Source organism: Triplophysa rosa, linkage group LG14 (assembly GCF_024868665.1).
Source record: "Triplophysa rosa linkage group LG14, Trosa_1v2, whole genome shotgun sequence".
NCBI lineage: Eukaryota > Metazoa > Chordata > Actinopteri > Cypriniformes > Nemacheilidae > Triplophysa > Triplophysa rosa.
The window spans coordinates 22,346,330-22,363,512 of NC_079903.1; the positions used below are offsets into that span (position 1 = coordinate 22,346,330).

A 17,183-nucleotide genomic window follows, 5' to 3' on the forward strand; every position below is an offset into this window, starting at 1 on the left:
GCCTTTTCAAAAAGGTCCCACGCGCAACTTTACGTTCCTTTTATTATTTCTTCTCATTTACTTTTTATGCATTTGGCAGACGATTGTGCTTCCTGAGCAATATTTTTTAGCAATAATATTATAGTTTTTTACTGTTATGTATTACTGTGTTCTCAAATAGGTTACATTTGAATTGCTTTTAGTATCATTTTGTGTGCATGTGTGCTCCAAAAACGTATATTATATAATAAATATATTATACGTTAGAGCTGCGCTGTTGATTATTTCAAGCCATCCCCCCCCCCCCACAAAGTTTACGGTCAAGTGATTTCAAATATTCAGAGAATCGGTTCGACCGAATCTTCAAAAGAACCAGCTCCTAAGATTCACGTGTTCGCGAATCGGACACCACTTCGGTTCATGGGGTCGAGCGCAGTGAACATGTATTTATTAACCCATCCGCCGGTTGTACACAGTCGGTGTTGTTTGTCGCTGTCTCCTGCTCGGATGTCGCGTTAATATAATGCCGTGAAATAAAGATTCGGTCTCTCGTCGGATGTGTTATGTATGTTTGACCACATCTTGAGAAAGGAGAAGGTAGGTTTGATGCAAAGGATGTTTGTGGCGCTTGTGTTGAAGATAAACATCCGATTCAACTTTCAGTCTGTAACATTAAATGAATTGATTTGGACCTTGTTGCACAAATATGTTTTGAATTGACGCTTGAATATGTAACGTGACGTGCATGTTCATTATAATAATCTGTAAATTACCTCTCAAAATAAGATTACCTCATGTCGCTTCAAAGTTTAAAGACGTCCATCAGAGATCATTCTGGTCGTGTGGTGAACTTGAATGAATGTCAGCCTCTGTGCTGAGTAATGATAGTGTAACTGTTACTTGACTGAGTCAGATCAGTGAGTCAAATGATATACTACATTTTGAGATTATTCATCTTTTTATATTTTATAATATTGATATATTCATGTGTGTATATAAATGTACAACAAGTACCTGGTTACTAAAGTGTTTTGAAATCTCCAAGTATTGTTTGCATAGATGCATATAATTTAACTTACTGTATTTTGTGTTGTAGATTTTAAAGAGAAGGTTACACGCAGTTTCTGCCAATCTCATATTAATCTTGAGGACCTGTACAGTAGTATTGCATACTTCGTAATTTAGAAGAGTATTTAGTTTAATCAAATTGATAAAAGACAGATACAGCTGTACGATTATTTCCGGAAAAAGATGAGCGCCTGGAGGCGTGCGGGGGGAGGGGGGATTACAGCACGAGCACACAATACATCATCACATTGATTCACTATAAATTCTTGTTGTTTACATTATGCACGTACACGCCAATTGCCAACAAAACACAAACATATGAAGAGTGTGGTTCCAAAATGCGATAAACTCCATTTTAAAAAAATGAGTTTCCGCCAAAATCAGTATTGTATCAGGTCGGTATTGAAAAGTCAAGGTATTTTTAATTTTACGCAAAATGCGATATCCGCCGTGTTATTCTGTCTTGTTTTCTCCCTTTTTTCTCCAAACCGCAATTTACGCCAGTCTTTGTATTAGTATTGTATTGAGTTCAGAGGCTGTCATATGTGGATCAACACACTTTGTTGTGTTTTTTCAACAGTTTCAATATGAAAAATAACTTTTATATTGATTCAATGGATTTATTGCATTTTGGAAAAAAGATCAGTTTTTATAATAAATCTTTTAAAATCAAAATCTGGATTTGAATTTTTTATGTTACTTGAACCTAAAGATGCTATGTGACACTTTGAAACAGAAAATAGTGGTTTTCATCTTGCCACTTTCTTTGTAAAGAAAACACATTTTTACTCAAATTAATCAAAATGGATTTATAGCGTTTTGGAACCAAACTCTTCATATATATATATATATAACATAGTTTGACTTTTATAATATATAACATGTCTGGCATCTTTTAGCGCTGGGTATCAGTTTCAAACGATCTCGAAATCCAGCGTTATATCCACCGTTTATATAACATTCATCACCCAAATGCAGTGAGCAAACAAACACAGCTAAACTTCCGTCAGCCGAGTGAAGTGGCATTGATGGGCGTGCGCTTTCTCACGCTGGCTGATTGACGCGTGGGCGTGCGTTTCTGGGAGAATTGTCCAATAAGGGACTAAGAACCCTTGTTATGAAACAGGAATCCTTGTTCGAAAAAAACTTTCCGAAATCTGTAGGATCCCTGGCGGAGTGAATCGAGCACAGAAATACTACGTCATACGTTCAACTCATTTTTTGACCACGTTAAGCTTGAGAAGCCAGCACGTTTAACAGTTTAAAGAAGTCAGAATGCATGAAATAGCATGTTACCTCTGCTTTAAAGCGCTAACGTTTTGTGTAGGCGTGTAGCAGTATACAGGATATACCGTGTTGCAAAAATACGATATGAATTGTAGAACTATTGTAATTGGTAAATGTCTTCTATCCCATTGGTTGAGCTGATAACACGTGACCTCTGTCAACATAAGCTATATAATATTTTTATACCTTTACTGCTTATTGCTTTTACTGCTTTAAAGTATACTAGTTATTGTTTAAAGTTCAACTCTTTTTTTTGTATTAAAATTCACTTTTATTTTTCAGTGACAGACCTATACGTTTTTTAAGTTACATATAAAAGGTTTAAAGTTATGCTGTCAATTCTATCGAAACAAAAATGATTTTTAAAGGACAATTGAAAATTCATAATGTTTAAGAAATGAATCTGTTATTTGAATTTTGGTTTCTTTTAAAAAAAATTTCAATATATTGTGATACTATCATGTCGTAATCCACTAGCGTGTGTTGGATGGAATCGTGATGGTGTATCATAACACACCTCATTTTGTATGATACCATGATGCAATAGTTTTGAACGGGTACCAAAGTCTTTGTGAATATACCATGTAATATGAATATGGTACTCGCATGTAAAAGTAGACTTGAGGCCTCAAAGTCAAAGTGAAAAACCTATTCAATGTTTCATTAGAAGTACTGCATCCGTTATAATCTGCCCACAGATATATAACGAAACCATTCAGCTCCGTATTGTTCATTCTGTTTTCTATTAGTATTGAAACGGATCCGCTGTCTGTAATAGAAGAGTTGTCTGTCGGGGTATTGCTGGCTTGTAATTTTAGATGCTGCTGCTCTGTATTCTCCCAGCATTCAGCTTGCAGCTGCTTACATAACGCCTGTCGAGCTGAGCATGTTAATAAATTGAGGGGACAATTGGATTCAGTCGAGTCTTGACAGGGCTGTGTACGGCAAACAGTGTTGGCGCCCAAACGCTCTTCTCCCATCCTTCTGTCAGTGGGTGTGATCTTAAAATAGTCTCCGTAATGAAGGACCATCAGAGGTCTCAACAGCACTGCAAACCAGCTGAGGATCCATATGGATAGGAAAAGTGTTGGTGGCACGATGCCCTTTAAAATAACCGAAGGCACAATTGGCCGTGTTTGACGGAGGTCCGATGTTTCGTAAAGGTGACAACCGGTGACATTTTTTCTGTATGAGGAGAGATGTAAGTTGTTAAATGTCACTTTGATACCGCACATTCAGGACAACATTCCTTCAGGAAAGGAGTGGTTTTAGCGCTCCTTGAAGTTTGAGTTTGCTTTAGCATTCATGCGCTCTTGGATTTTATTAAAACGATCTATTGTGTAAGATGTTTGTAAGATAACCTTCTTCCAATTCTTCATCTCCCTTAGAGTCCGTGTTCTTGAATGACCTCTCCGTTTTCATGTTCTCATTTTGGCCAGTGCGTCACACATTCCGTGTTGTTTTTTTATGGCTCATCTGTGCGGTTCTGCTGTAGGGCAACATGTGATTCAACCCAAAGAGCCTTTTTGTTACGTAACACATCCACCACACCACACTACATCACTAAACCACCGAGGCATTATGAAACAAGACAGCTCTGCTCTCAACCAAATACCCCGGTGGATCATTTGCCCTTTACAGTAGAAAAGCCTTGTTACACATTAAACACCAACAGTTATAGATTTCCGTCATTTGTTTAATATCTGTAAAAGTCAAAAGGAACCCGTGAAACCTTTTTTGTATTGTATTTCGTTGCAGACCCGTCTTGGCTTTACTACCGGTCCGCATGAAGGTCGCATCAATTTGTTGGCCGGACCGTGAGATTATTGAGTGAACTTTGTCATTTGTAATGCAGTGGAGTCGATAAGCATCCGATGTGGATTTGCTTTGAAATGCTCGCTCATTGATCCGTAGCTTCGCTTCCCTACTCGCAACATCTCAACCGACTGAAAGGCAGTTAGTTTAACACCAGTTTCACCCGATGCCCTCAGACACGCACTTGAGAATAAATTAGATGTTCATTTCCTAGTGCTTGCATGACTGCGAAAGAATAGACATGAATGAGAATGGATTAAAGTATGTCGTCTATTATCAGGACATTGAGAAGGCACACAAGAAACACAGTCTTTGCAGTTTGATGCTGACTTTAGATGGGTAAATACTCGAGATGCCAATTGTGATGGGGTCTATTAGTCACGATGGGTGGCTGTCTGGCCGATTATACATTTCGTGAGAAATGGCAGGAGACTTGGCAAATCTGAGCACAGTTTGTTACGATCTCTTCTAAAACTGGACATGGATTAGAGATTTCTAGGTATTTTCTCGTGAGAATTCTTTGAGACGTTGAAGTATTTTAATCTCATAAATGTCAATGACAAATAATTAAGATATTGAAAACGTCTTCTCTGTGGTTTCGCTTTCTTATGGGTCTAGAAACATATCTCACCGCAGCGATTGACCAACCAGAGTAATGTTTTTTTTCTTCAAATACTCCGTATGCAAATGTTATATCAGTTACATTTTAGCTGCTGAACATTCTAGCAATGTACTGTAACGCAATGTACTATTATCAAAATATCATTTGAAATTTACAAACAGGTGCCGAATGTCTGGATAATGGAGTCAAGAGATTCGTTAAAGCTTTACTCTCTGTCCTGTTGAGTTGTATCAGCCCTGTTGCTCTTCAAGCGTTGTAGTAAATACAACACAAAGCTAATGCGTTTCGTTTGAAGAGCACCGCTTGTATCACGAGCAAGCCTTTAAAAACACATCAGAGGTGGCAGAATGCGTTTTGGAAAGCGACGTCCGCTCTGCATTTTGATACAGGCGCATGCTTGCACACTGGAATCGCAGGCTGTTTGCCCTTTCCACTTGTGTTTACAGCATCAGCAGCATCCTGGCACGTCCAGTGTGTGTGTAGGAGGAGAAATGATGTACGGCTGTATGTTGACTGCTAGACGTCTGGATAAGTGATGTGTGCTGTAGTCAGGAGGTGTGTGTGTGTGTGTGTGTGTGTGTGTGTGTGTGTGTGTGTGTGTGTGTGTGCGTGTGCGTGTGTGTGTGTGTCAGCTTTTTGTTTGTGCTGTCGAGTGGCAGGAGAGGAACAATTTGTGAAATGTTCTCAGGTGGAAAGGATGAGAACATGGAATTGATCAGACACAGAATCTCACTGGATTTTTTTGAAACAGAAAACCGTTTGAATTTTTAGATATCAGTATTGCCACTATATACTCTTTCCATTTCATTGCCATGAGATGGGAGCATCTAAATGACAGCAATTTTGGTCATTGTAGCAGAAATGGGATGTTTACGTTTACGTTTACGTTTACGAATGTCGAACATGCACAAAGTGTTTTTTAGAATGATTAATTTGATACAATTATGATTTATAACTATAAAGAGAAAACATCTCTTAAAAATTAAAATAGATCCTCTTTTAAATAGATTAACGGTCCAGTGTGTAATATTTAGTGGCATCTAGTGGTGAGATTTCAAATTGCAACCAACGGCTCATTCGACCGCTCCCCCTGCCTTTCGAAGCACTTTGGTGGCTAACACAGGACTAAGATGTCGTCATATATTCTATTGCATTTCTGTCAATAGATCCTCCAAAAATGACACATAGCACCTTTCAATATCTTTCACTTTATATCCATATATTTCTCCCAACTTCATTTATTATCAGGGTTAATGTCTTCTGAAGCAAAATGATGATGAGTTTTCTGTCTTTAGTGAAATGGAAACAAAAAGAAACAAACATCTAGGAGCGCAGCTGACGAAATGAACTCATATATCTGGGATGGCATGAGGGTGAATAAATTATGAGACCGTTTTCATTTTTATTGTTTGGGCGGATTATGTTTCATATTATCATCATTAACATGATGAATAATCAATGCGAGACACTCCTTTATTGTACTGTTGTATATAAGAAGGTAGAGAAGAGAAACATCTCTCGCAGTCTGTCTGCAGATGCTTTTCCACCATCCGATTGAAAAGTTCCAGTTGATTTTTACACCTCAACACGACACCAGTGCACCACTGCACATTACAGAACATTCATTAACGTTGCATTGTCAGTGTCTGTGAATCTTTATAGTTCCTTAATGCTTAAATGTAAGCTTAGCTATACAGTCATTGATTTGCTTTTGCAAAAAGTACATTAGCGAAGCAACCGATCAGAGCCTTTCTTTTTCTTACAGGAATGGATTTGGATCCAGAGCATTAGGAGCAAGGAACTCGATGTTCGGGTCTCATTTGGTGTCTGGCCTGCGGTCTCTTCCTTTGGCTAAGTGGTGAAGATGCTCTGTGAGGTTTAATAGAGAGCAGCATGGACGAGGCTGCCAGCCAGCTGGAGAGAGAGCATGTTCACAGTGTGTACGAGAGGATTGCACCCTACTTCAATGACAGCCGTTACAAGGCTTGGCCCAAGGTCAAACAGTTCCTTTTGGAGCAGGAGCCCGGTAGCATCGTGGCTGACGTAGGTACGTTTTTCTCACAGATTAATGTGCTTTGGGAGTCACGGTTTCCTAAAAAAACAACTCCCTTGGGGCTGAAAATAACTACGTTGATTCGCTTTGCTGCTTTGAAAAACACAATTATGGTTAATGGAATGTTAACAGGCACTGCTTTTGTGGACAGTGTTCACTACTGATAATAAAGTTAATAATAAGGATGAATGTGCACCAAAGTTATTACAAAACACTCCAGATAGTTGAAAAGAGCTTTTTGGACTGGAAAGTCTGTCTGAACTTAGTCTAAGTTGCTTGACTGTTCTTATATTGAAATATTGCAGGATGTGGCAATGGTAAATATCTGCACATCAATGAGAACATCTTTAAATTGGGCTGTGACGCGTGTCGGCCGTTGGTGGACTCGGCGTGGAGTCAGGGCCATGAGGTGCAACTGTGCGACGGACTGCGCTTACCCTACAGAGACGGCTGTTTTGATGCAGTGCTCTCTATCGCAGGTAATGCAACTGTAAATCTTGCATTTTGAAAATCTTAAACAGTTTTTGTGTACATTTGTGTTTTATTTGGAGCAGTAAAAATGGGCATTTGTACTGTAGTATAGGCCTCCACAAAAAAATGTGGAAAATGTTAACATAATGGTTAAAGGGGTCATATGACACGGCTAAAACGAATATTATCGTTTGTTTTAGATGGAATGCAAGGTTGATAAACGCTGTATTTTCCACATAGCGTGCATGTTGGTATCTCCTCTTCGCTCCGCCTCTCTGAAACGCGCTGATTTTTAACAAAGCTCATGGCTCTGAAAAGCGAGGTGTGCTATGATTGGCCAGTTAACCAGTGCGTGGTGATTGGTCGAATACTGCAAGCGTGTGAGGGAAATGTAACGCCTCTTACCATATTTGGAACATCATGTTCCCAAGCAATTGTATTGATGGGTGATAAAATGTCATCGGTACTTTCCTTATCAGTTACGACGTTATAAAGATTTGCCGTTAGTGATCAACCAGTGTCACGCCGTGTCTCATCGCGACTCAACAAAGACAATAAACCCCATAATAAACACCACATTTGTTGCCTCTAGTTGGAACATAGTTACTGATTATTAGGACTTATGTTGTCTTTTTTCCACATTGCGCGCGTGTCTGCATTTGCAGATCACACAAAGAAACAACATGCGCTACAAACGCACAACAAACTCAACTGGCGTTAGTCCGTAACAAAGTATTTTACGATGAAAATAGACTTACAGGCTGCGAATCTGAAGCGCCAGACTGTCCTTGCCAAGTTGTAATGGTTGGAATTGCCCCACTTTTTAACCAAAGCTTTCGTGCACAGCCGGCCTTGATCTCTCCCAGGTTCATGAAGCGATCATCTGTGAAATGCGCTGCACACACTTGAATATTCGGATTGTTCTGTTCTGGAACAGTACTGTAAATGAAATGTAACCATTCGTTTTTAGTTGTCTCATCTTTTGGAAGGGCAAACAAAGAGGCTTTCTTTTCACAACGAAACACACAGCGTCTCCACAACATGGCTGCGGCAGCGACGATACAATGAGATTTACAAGTACGCCCACCTTACTTGCGTATACATTTGGGCGGTCTTAGTCAAATCATACCACGAAATGACGTAGATTTGTGGGGGTGTGGTTACACGAGGCGTTTCAGGCAGGTCTGGGTGAGCATTCGCTTTTACATAGAATGCATCTTTTGTTCCCACACTTGAATTTTTGCAATTTTACGTGTCTAATACATGCATGGGCAATTTATAACACACCAAAGACACAGAAAAACACGTATTCGCGCCATATGATCCCTTTAACAAGGATTAACATTCGTCAATTACATCTCATCTGATACATCCAGATTAACATGGTAATTCAATGATTTAGCCATTTAATATCAATCTGCTGCCATTAATGTGAAATAGAGCTGTCATGTAGGTGTATTTAAGCTCTATGAGGCGAAGGAAACAAGAGGTGTTACTAGGTTACAGGAGATTAGCAGTTCTTGGAAGAGGTCTGGGAGTGTTTGTTGTCAGGCTGTACAGAATACAGATGGGTCACCTGGCAACCCCTCGTGAATCCCCAGCGACATTAATGTGGCCATTGATGATATGTTTCATAATGGTTTAAACCGCATCTAACACATGGAGCGTCTACTGACATGAACTGTGTGCGTACTGCATTGAGTTTGGTTTCAGATTTCGTTTAAGAGCTTTCTTAGATGTAAGAACTGGAAAAGAAAACCTTCAAAATTATTTGAGTTATAAGTATAATAAATGAGCAATACAATATCCAATAAGATATATAATTTATAAATATTTATGTATTTTATAAAAAATTTAAAATTTTTTTTTTTTTTTTATTTTTTTTTTTTTTTTTTATTTTTTTTTTTTTTTTTTTTTTTTTTTTTTTTTTTTTTTTTTATTTTATCTATTATTTTAAAAAATTATTATTTTTTAAAAATATAAATATTATATAAATAAATACATAATATAACAAAATACATAAATGTCTAAATGAAATAGCCAAATAATTAAAAATTCAAAATATATTAAAATTGTTTTTAATTATTATCAGTTCTTCCAAATGATGATGTTGATAATGATGATATTATTTATCAGTTACTGTAAAATTATTTAAAGCTACAATCCGCAACTTTATATGTTTAAACTTGAATAAAAATAAGTTACTGAACAAATGAAGCACAAACTGTACCCGGATTCAACCATAAGCTTTATTTACGATTTATAACTTGAGCTGTCGGGTACAGTTTCGTGAGAAACGTCAGTTTGACATCATTCAATTTTAACCCGTGTAAAAAATAAATTCGTGAAGTAAACTGCAATTTTACGTTTCAAACAGAGGTGGTGTTTACAGACTGCAGGTTAATAATGTATTTAATGTATTTGTATATGCATTTATTTGTATTTACTTATGTTTGTTCCAAACCTGTGTCATGTTAATATTTGGGTGAACTGTTTCTTTAAATGACGACACTGTATATCATTGACCTCTGTGAATGCAATTTCTCTCGATTGCTTAGTCATCCACCACATGTCCACCAAAGAGCGGCGTATCCGAGCAATACAGGAGATGGCCCGCACCCTGCGGGTGGGAGGGAGAATCATGATCTACGTTTGGGCCATGGAGCAGAAGAGGCGTAAGTTTGAGAAACAAGACATCTTCATTCCATGGAATCCCAATCCTCCAATCCACGGTCGAGGCGACGGAACCCAAAGCGTCAGCGACGACGCCGATTCGAGCGACAAGCACAGAAAGGTGAAAAGCACATCTTCAGTGGTGGACGAGGGCGAGCTCGCCAGCCCCAGTCAGCAGAAGCAACAGAGGCTTTGGTTCTTCTCCAGATCTCTGGATTCAGTGCTGGACTTCGGCAGTCTGACCGTGTCCAGGTCCACCTCCGGCACTTTCCAAACCCCTGCAGATGAAGCTGCGGAGAGCAGGAGCCTGCGGGCCAGTGGCAGGGGTCTCATTAGACAGGTTTCGAACCTCTTTTCGTCCTCTTCCAGAACCAGTCTCGAAGAAGATGTCTTCATCTCAGACCCTCATGATCAAGTCCATAAAACCGACAACAGCAGTGCTAGTAATGAAGACGAAACCCTCCGTGTCGAGCTTGTACAGGATTGTTCCTCAGTTCCTCTTCCAGACTTGGTGTCCTACCAAAAGGAGCAGTCCAGTAATGAAAAACACGGGGAGGTTGGTAGCACAGCAAACGGACAACATTCCATGCAGAGACAAGAAAGCACAGGGTCTCTGGGGGACACCGGGGGCGTGAAAGAATGGAATGACGGACAGATGAAGGACTCTTGTCTGCGGTACTACCATGTATTCAGGGAAGGAGAACTGACGCAGCTGATCGAGAACCATGTTGATGAACTTCATGTTCTCCAGACTTACTTGGACCACGCTAACTGGTGTGTGGTGGCTGAGAAGATCCAAGTCTGGAAGGTTTAAATCTCATTTTAAACATTTATGTCTATTTTTATTGACGTTTTTAAGCTTTTAAACTCATAGTTTGAGATTTTATGTTTTTGGATGAGAACTAATATCAGATGCTGGGTGTTCAGTATCAATGGCAATAACCAGCAAGGTATTGATGCTCTGACTAGACAAGTGTTGTTCAAAATAGAGACCATTTTATTTATTTTATCTCTAGGAACACTAATGTTACTAGACACTACATTTTGTTTTACAAATGTGCCCATATCCTGCTTAAAGGGACAGTTCACCCAAAAATAAAACTTCTGTCATCATTTACTCCCCCTCGAGTTGTTCCAAATCTGTATAAATGTCTTTGTTCTGGTGAACACAGAGAAAGATATTTGGAAGAATGCTTGTAACCAAACAGTTCTTGGCCACCATTGACTACCATAGTAGAAAAAATGACAATGGTAGTTTGCTTTCCTTCATTCTTCAAAATATCTTCTTTTGTGTTTAACAGAACAAAGAAATTTATGAAGCGATTTTCCTACTATGGTAGTCAATGGTGGCCAAGAACTGTTTGGTTACAAGCATTTTTCCAAATATCTTTCTGTGTGTTCATCAGAACAAAGGCATTTATACAGATTTGGAACAACTTAAAGAGTAAATGATGAAAGAATTTTCCTTTTTGGGTGAACTGTTCCTTTAACATTATCTGTGATGTCTTACACAATCAGTTTTGGTTATAATTATAAATGATGAACTTAACTTGCACTGATTTTAATGGCGTGTTACGTTTAACAGTCTTAAGCAATGTCTGCCTGAAACAGAAAAGATAGCACATTATTCTGAACCAAACAATGTGAGCACATTACCAGAGTTTTCTTATAGAAGTCTCTTCAGGAGTTTATCTGTGTAGTAGTTGTTGTGTTGTGTGGTTAGTGACACCGTAAAGCTGAGCTGTTGTGTTGTGGTCTGTTGCAGAAGCTTTTTAACAACATTTTGTCTAATGTTACTTGATTGCACATGACTTTACATTGTGAAACTTGAACAAGTGCAGGTATTGCAAATTGTGTTTGTGTTGATGTAACTTGACCGTGTCAATGTCGCTGCAATGGTCTTCAATTTTCTTTTGAACTTGAACCATTTTTTTTTTATTTGTGGTTGTGTAGTTTGACTGTGGAATCAAATAAAAGCACTATATTTCGTTTTTATCTGACCCACTGGGACAAGTATTTCTCTACTGTAAAACAGCCTAAACAATTAGGTCTCATTTATTAACATTAGTTAATGTATTAGCTCACAGAAACTAACAATTCAGCATTTTAAAAATCTTTATATTATGAACCAAATGTAAAAAATGTAACTTAAAATAAGATTTAATTAAAATTTTTATATATAATATAATTATTATAATATGATATCAATAATATTTTTGTTGTACATACAACATGTTATCAAACTGACATTCAAGGTTGAATTAACTTGTACATTCTGGATGTAAATTAATAAAAAATGATAGTTACTGAAAACGATTTTAAACATATTTATTTTTAAAAAAGAAAGCTGAAGCCCAAGTAGTAAATGCACAAAATAAAAAAAACAATATGAAAACATTACAAATGTGACGCAGGTCAACCAATGATAAAACAGATGTCATATTGTTTAAAAAAACACATAGCGTAAATATTTTTTGTATCGCAATATATCATTATACGGTGTATATTGGTAATTTTAAAATGTGTTTTTAAATGTTGAAATTAGTTTTAATTAAGATCAATAAATACTAGTAATATAATAATAATTAATAAAAACCAACAATTTATAAAAAAGGACAAAAACTGATTTTAATATTACATTTTATTAATAAATTAAATTGCCTTGGCAACAGTGATGACTGTATTTGCAGAAAGTTCATAGACGGTCTCTCTGTTTGCCGTACATTTCCATCATGGGTTTACAATCCATATTCTCTCCAAACCTAACAGAAGAAATCATCATAATGGATCATTATGAGCACACAAAAGCCCTGACAGTTCAATATTGCTGTTTACATTCAGGCAATAAAAGGGAGAGAAAACATCGAGTTTGTTTCATAGCAAGCTGCCTCATAATAATGTCAACACGAAAAGGCAGAGCATCACGTGTCATCCTGAGATCATCCCTCTTTACTGCCATCCAATTCTGCTACCTCACCTTGGATGCAGCCCTGTGAATTATTGAGTGCCTCTGTGCCAAACGATCGATATCTCTGGAATATCCTCCTCCGATAACAGTGGCCACAGGAATGCCCTTTTTAATGACTGTCTGAAGTACGTAAAGATCTCTCTGGTAAAGTCCTGTGTTGGGTAAATGCATGAAATCAGTACAATAAATCTGTGCTCTGATTATGATCATATATGTGGATGATGGAGTGGTACGGTTCACCCTGATCTGTGAGGCGAAGTCTTCCGAGCTCATCCTCCCGGTGCGGATCCACTCCGGCATCATACAGCACCAGATCAGGGTGGAACGTGTCCAGTAACCAAGGGAGGTGTTCCTGGACTGCACAGGAAATGAGCTCAGCCAATGATCATGACATGTGTTAATGGTATTATGCTATTAAACAATTAGAGCACTAATATTCATATTTAATATTCAAAGACACCTATAGACCGTTTCATCGGACGTGCGCGTCTGGACTGCATTTAACTTCCAGTTTGTGTTTGGCTAGTGTCTATAATAATATAACTATTTATATTTAATTTATGCTAATATTACTCTATATTATTATTATATTGTATAATAATTGTATTAAATAAACGATTTGTTGAATTTTGTTGTATGTTCATTTTATGAAATTAATGGGTCCTGTAGTTCGGTTGCATTTAAAGTAACAGTATGGTACACTGACATCTAGCGGTTGAGCTTGGTATCGCAGTCTAAATAAAAAATATAGGAGAGACATGTTTAGCCAAATTACGGTTCTTCTCGGTTTCTTTTGATTGTTATCAGAAATAATCTACAGGCACTCTATTGTTTGTGAAGGTGTACCGGAAGTTTAGCGCAGTCCATGAACACGCGCATGCGCAGTAACGCTGCTTATGTTGTCACTTTGAAGCTGTCTATAAGACATTTCTTTCTTTCATGTAGTCAGAACAAAAGCAGCATATGTGTATGTGTTCAGACGACATGTTTCAGATATATTACTTGTAGGACGTAATGTAGGCGGTATTTTCCATGTTATTTATAGTTTTTGTTTACATCAGGCGCGATGCGATATCAAACGTTACAATTGATTCTATATTAGTGATGTTTTAAACGTTTCATCTGGTATAGACACGGTCACGTGTTACTGTCACTTTGATGTACAGATGTGCTCTGATGATGCGGTCATTTAGCACAGAGCTCGGATTCATCCGCGCAGAGCAGCAGTGCCAAAGCACAACCCACGTAAAGAAAATAACTCCGCATATAACTGAACTGACATTTTATGTTTCAAACTGAGATGGCGACAAAGAGGCCAAAGTTAAGGACTGCAGCTTGCGAGTAAAATAAATATACCTTTTGAAAGATACTCTTTGTCCTCAGTACCGTCTTCCACACTGATATCCAGGTCACTCTTCTGCTTTTGCAAAGGAAAGTTTTTTCCACAATGCATCGAGAAGGTAAAAACATCTGGCTCTTCTTTAAAAATCAATGCCGTGCCGTCACCCTAGTGATAAGACTAAAGTAAACATTCCCTTTAATTCAGCATTTTTGTCAAAACACAACAAAGAAACACTGTTTCAAACTGAAGAAATACTGTAGCGACTCTCATCAGTTGGTTAGTAGTTATTTCAGTCTAGCATGCAAACGTAATGCGGACGGAAAAACAGAAGCTTTAGCTATTTAAAGAGACAGTTCACCCAAAAATACAACTTCTGTCATCATTTGGCTCTCACTAAATCCTTGGTGTTTCGAGTCTGACGTCATCGCGCAACCGTGCTTTTAGGCTATTTTAACAATTATGGGTAGTTTAGATGGTTAGAGTAAGGTTAGGGTAAAGGTTTCGTAAGACCTGAAACGCCAAGGATTTAGTCAAAACCAACAAGCCACGCCCACGGATCTGACTCGAAACACCAAGGATTTAGTGAGAGCCGTCATTCATTTACTCAACCTCGAGTTGCGCCAAATCTGTATAAAAGTCATTGTTCCGATGAACACAGAGAGAGATATTTGAAAGATTCTACCATAGTAGAAAAAATGACAATGGTAGTCAAAAGTGCCCCAGAACTGTTTGCTTTCACTGTTTTTTGTTTACAAGCATTCTTCCAAATATATTTCGCACAAAGACATTTATAAATGGGTGATTTCTGGCACAGTTTCAGACAAGCACTTTTGTAAAATAAAAACGAATAAATAAAAAAAGTAGTAGCACACACACTTAAATGCATACTGTATTCCAAAATCTTTTCCGTTTTAGTGACTGACCACTGGTAGCCCTGTACCTGATGTACATCCAGATCCACAATAAGAATCTTCTTCCTAGAAGTGGAATCACCCATCAGGTGTCTGGCAGCCACAGCCAGATCATTGAGCAGACAGAATCCAGAGCTGTAGCCGGGGAAAGCGTGATGGGTCCCTCCAGCTGTACTACACGCTAGTCCCTTCTGCAGGGATATCTCACCTGCCAGGACAGTACCGCCTGGACCACATCTCAGATAAGAGAAATACACAATGACAGCTTTGAAGAGGCAGGAAAACAAAACAATGTGACAGCTGTGGAAACTACTGGCTGCTTCTGAAATAACAGGAAAAGCATGTGCATTGTAAGTATATCAGCAATTATTTTTGAATTAAATCATATATTAAATATTATTTCATAGCAATATCTGTTGCAAAGAAAAAAAGGACTTTACACAGAATATTATCACTGTATTTTGTTTGTATTTGAATTCTTAAGGGTGGGGTGTTTCACTTACACACTGTGAGACCACAATACAACATTTCTTGATGGTTCAAAAACAGGCTTAATATTTTTGATGCACGGTTATTTTTCAATTATTTTCACTTGATTTTGGGTGAAATGTAACACAAAGGTTTATTGATGACAGCTATCCCATTTTCTGCGCATGTTAAATAACATACCCGTTTCATATCTGCAGCGCTGTACTAAACCAGCACTCCAAGGAAATCCAGTCCGTCTCTGATCTTTCTCACTGATTTTTCCACCAATGAAGTTGGCCAGATACTCTTCAGTATGCACACAACCCAGAAGCTCTTTGGATGCAATTTTAGGGGCCCAAACCTACTGAACAGCAACATAAAAATAGTTTTATTATGAAATATCCATTTGTTACACATCAGGTTCTCTGAAAAAGCCCAAACCTGTTTATCTGTTATGACTTGATCTCTAAGCAGACACTCCAGAACTTTAGGAAACTTTCCCATGGGGAACCTGTGGTTTTCTGGGAGGTCACTTATGTACTTAACATGATGAACTATTGGAAGTGCGTCCGATTCAAGGCAAGTCTGAAAAAATGAAGAACAATTCACAAGCCTGTAAGGAAAATGTCCTGCCTGGACTAATTCTAATGTGATAATAATCAGGAATTATTACATGTTTAGCGTTGAAAAGCCTCCTCTGTGTCTTACGCAATGGGTTTCGTTTTAGAAATGTTTCCTCGCGCAACAACGCTGTGTACTTGACGAATGCTCTACACGCGAATGTGCGACATGATAAATAAAACATTGTTACAACATAACACACATTATACACAGCGTAACAACTCCTTGCTGACGCGTGCTAGTATAAAACAAGGACCAAAGCTCCACAAAAGCTGTAATCGAAGACAGTTTGTGTATAACATGTTTTTAAGCGCATGAAGTTATGTGCTGTATCTTATCGAAGATTACTGCATGAGAAAGATATCCATGCCGCCCAACGAGTGTGTACTAGATGAGACTCTTGTGTATCTATCTATTCTGTAGTCTGTTGTGTTTCAACATGTTTTAACAGAAGTGTGCTACTGCCACCGTCTGTTGAGGAGTGAGCGTGTGAGGAAAACTAAAGCTGTGTCTGAATTCGCCCACTATCTCAGATATAGTGCACTACTTCGGGTGTCCGCCATCTTGTAGTGGTGTCCGAAACCTGAGTGAACTAGGCCCTGTCCCAAATGGCGCACTTCATGTGGACTTGCGGTCTCGTGGACTTAAATCGCGCGTGCTCTCCAAGTCTACGAGTCCGTAGGGTGTCCCATTTGTCTTTTTAGCGCTCAGAAGTCTGCTCGCGAGCGCCTCCTTCGCGCCCTCGATGCGGTCTTCGGCGAAGCCCGCATTGATGCAGACTCAACTGAAGTCCCCTACCCAGGAATCCTTGCGAACGCCAATCACAGAACGGATGGTAGGAGTGTCGTGGATGTCAGACATTTACGTAAACTACCTTAAGAAAATGCACTGCATTCAAAGTTTTT

At 38.4% G+C, this 17,183-nt stretch overlaps 2 protein-coding genes across 2 annotated transcripts; one reads left to right on the forward strand and one right to left on the reverse strand.

Moving 5' to 3' along the window:
- The first annotated feature begins 396 nt into the window (after positions 1 to 396).
- Positions 397 to 11,971, forward strand: trmt9b (tRNA methyltransferase 9B). Its single transcript, XM_057351143.1, has 4 exons — positions 397 to 576; positions 6,537 to 6,818; positions 7,130 to 7,303; positions 9,854 to 11,971. The coding sequence occupies exons 2-4, from the start codon at positions 6,665 to 6,667 to the stop codon at positions 10,780 to 10,782; spliced, it is 1,257 nt and encodes a 418-aa protein (XP_057207126.1). The 5' UTR covers positions 397 to 576; positions 6,537 to 6,664; the 3' UTR covers positions 10,783 to 11,971.
- Positions 11,972 to 12,393: 422 nt separating this feature from the next.
- Positions 12,394 to 16,922, reverse strand: hdac12 (histone deacetylase 12). Its single transcript, XM_057350854.1, has 8 exons — positions 16,331 to 16,922; positions 16,099 to 16,242; positions 15,859 to 16,018; positions 15,219 to 15,415; positions 14,293 to 14,443; positions 13,177 to 13,293; positions 12,946 to 13,088; positions 12,394 to 12,730 (listed from the first exon to the last, which is right to left on the reverse strand). Exons 1-8 carry the CDS (start codon positions 16,460 to 16,462, stop codon positions 12,707 to 12,709), a joined length of 1,068 nt encoding a protein of 355 aa, XP_057206837.1. The 5' UTR covers positions 16,463 to 16,922; the 3' UTR covers positions 12,394 to 12,706.
- Between the last annotated feature and the right edge of the window lie 261 nt (positions 16,923 to 17,183).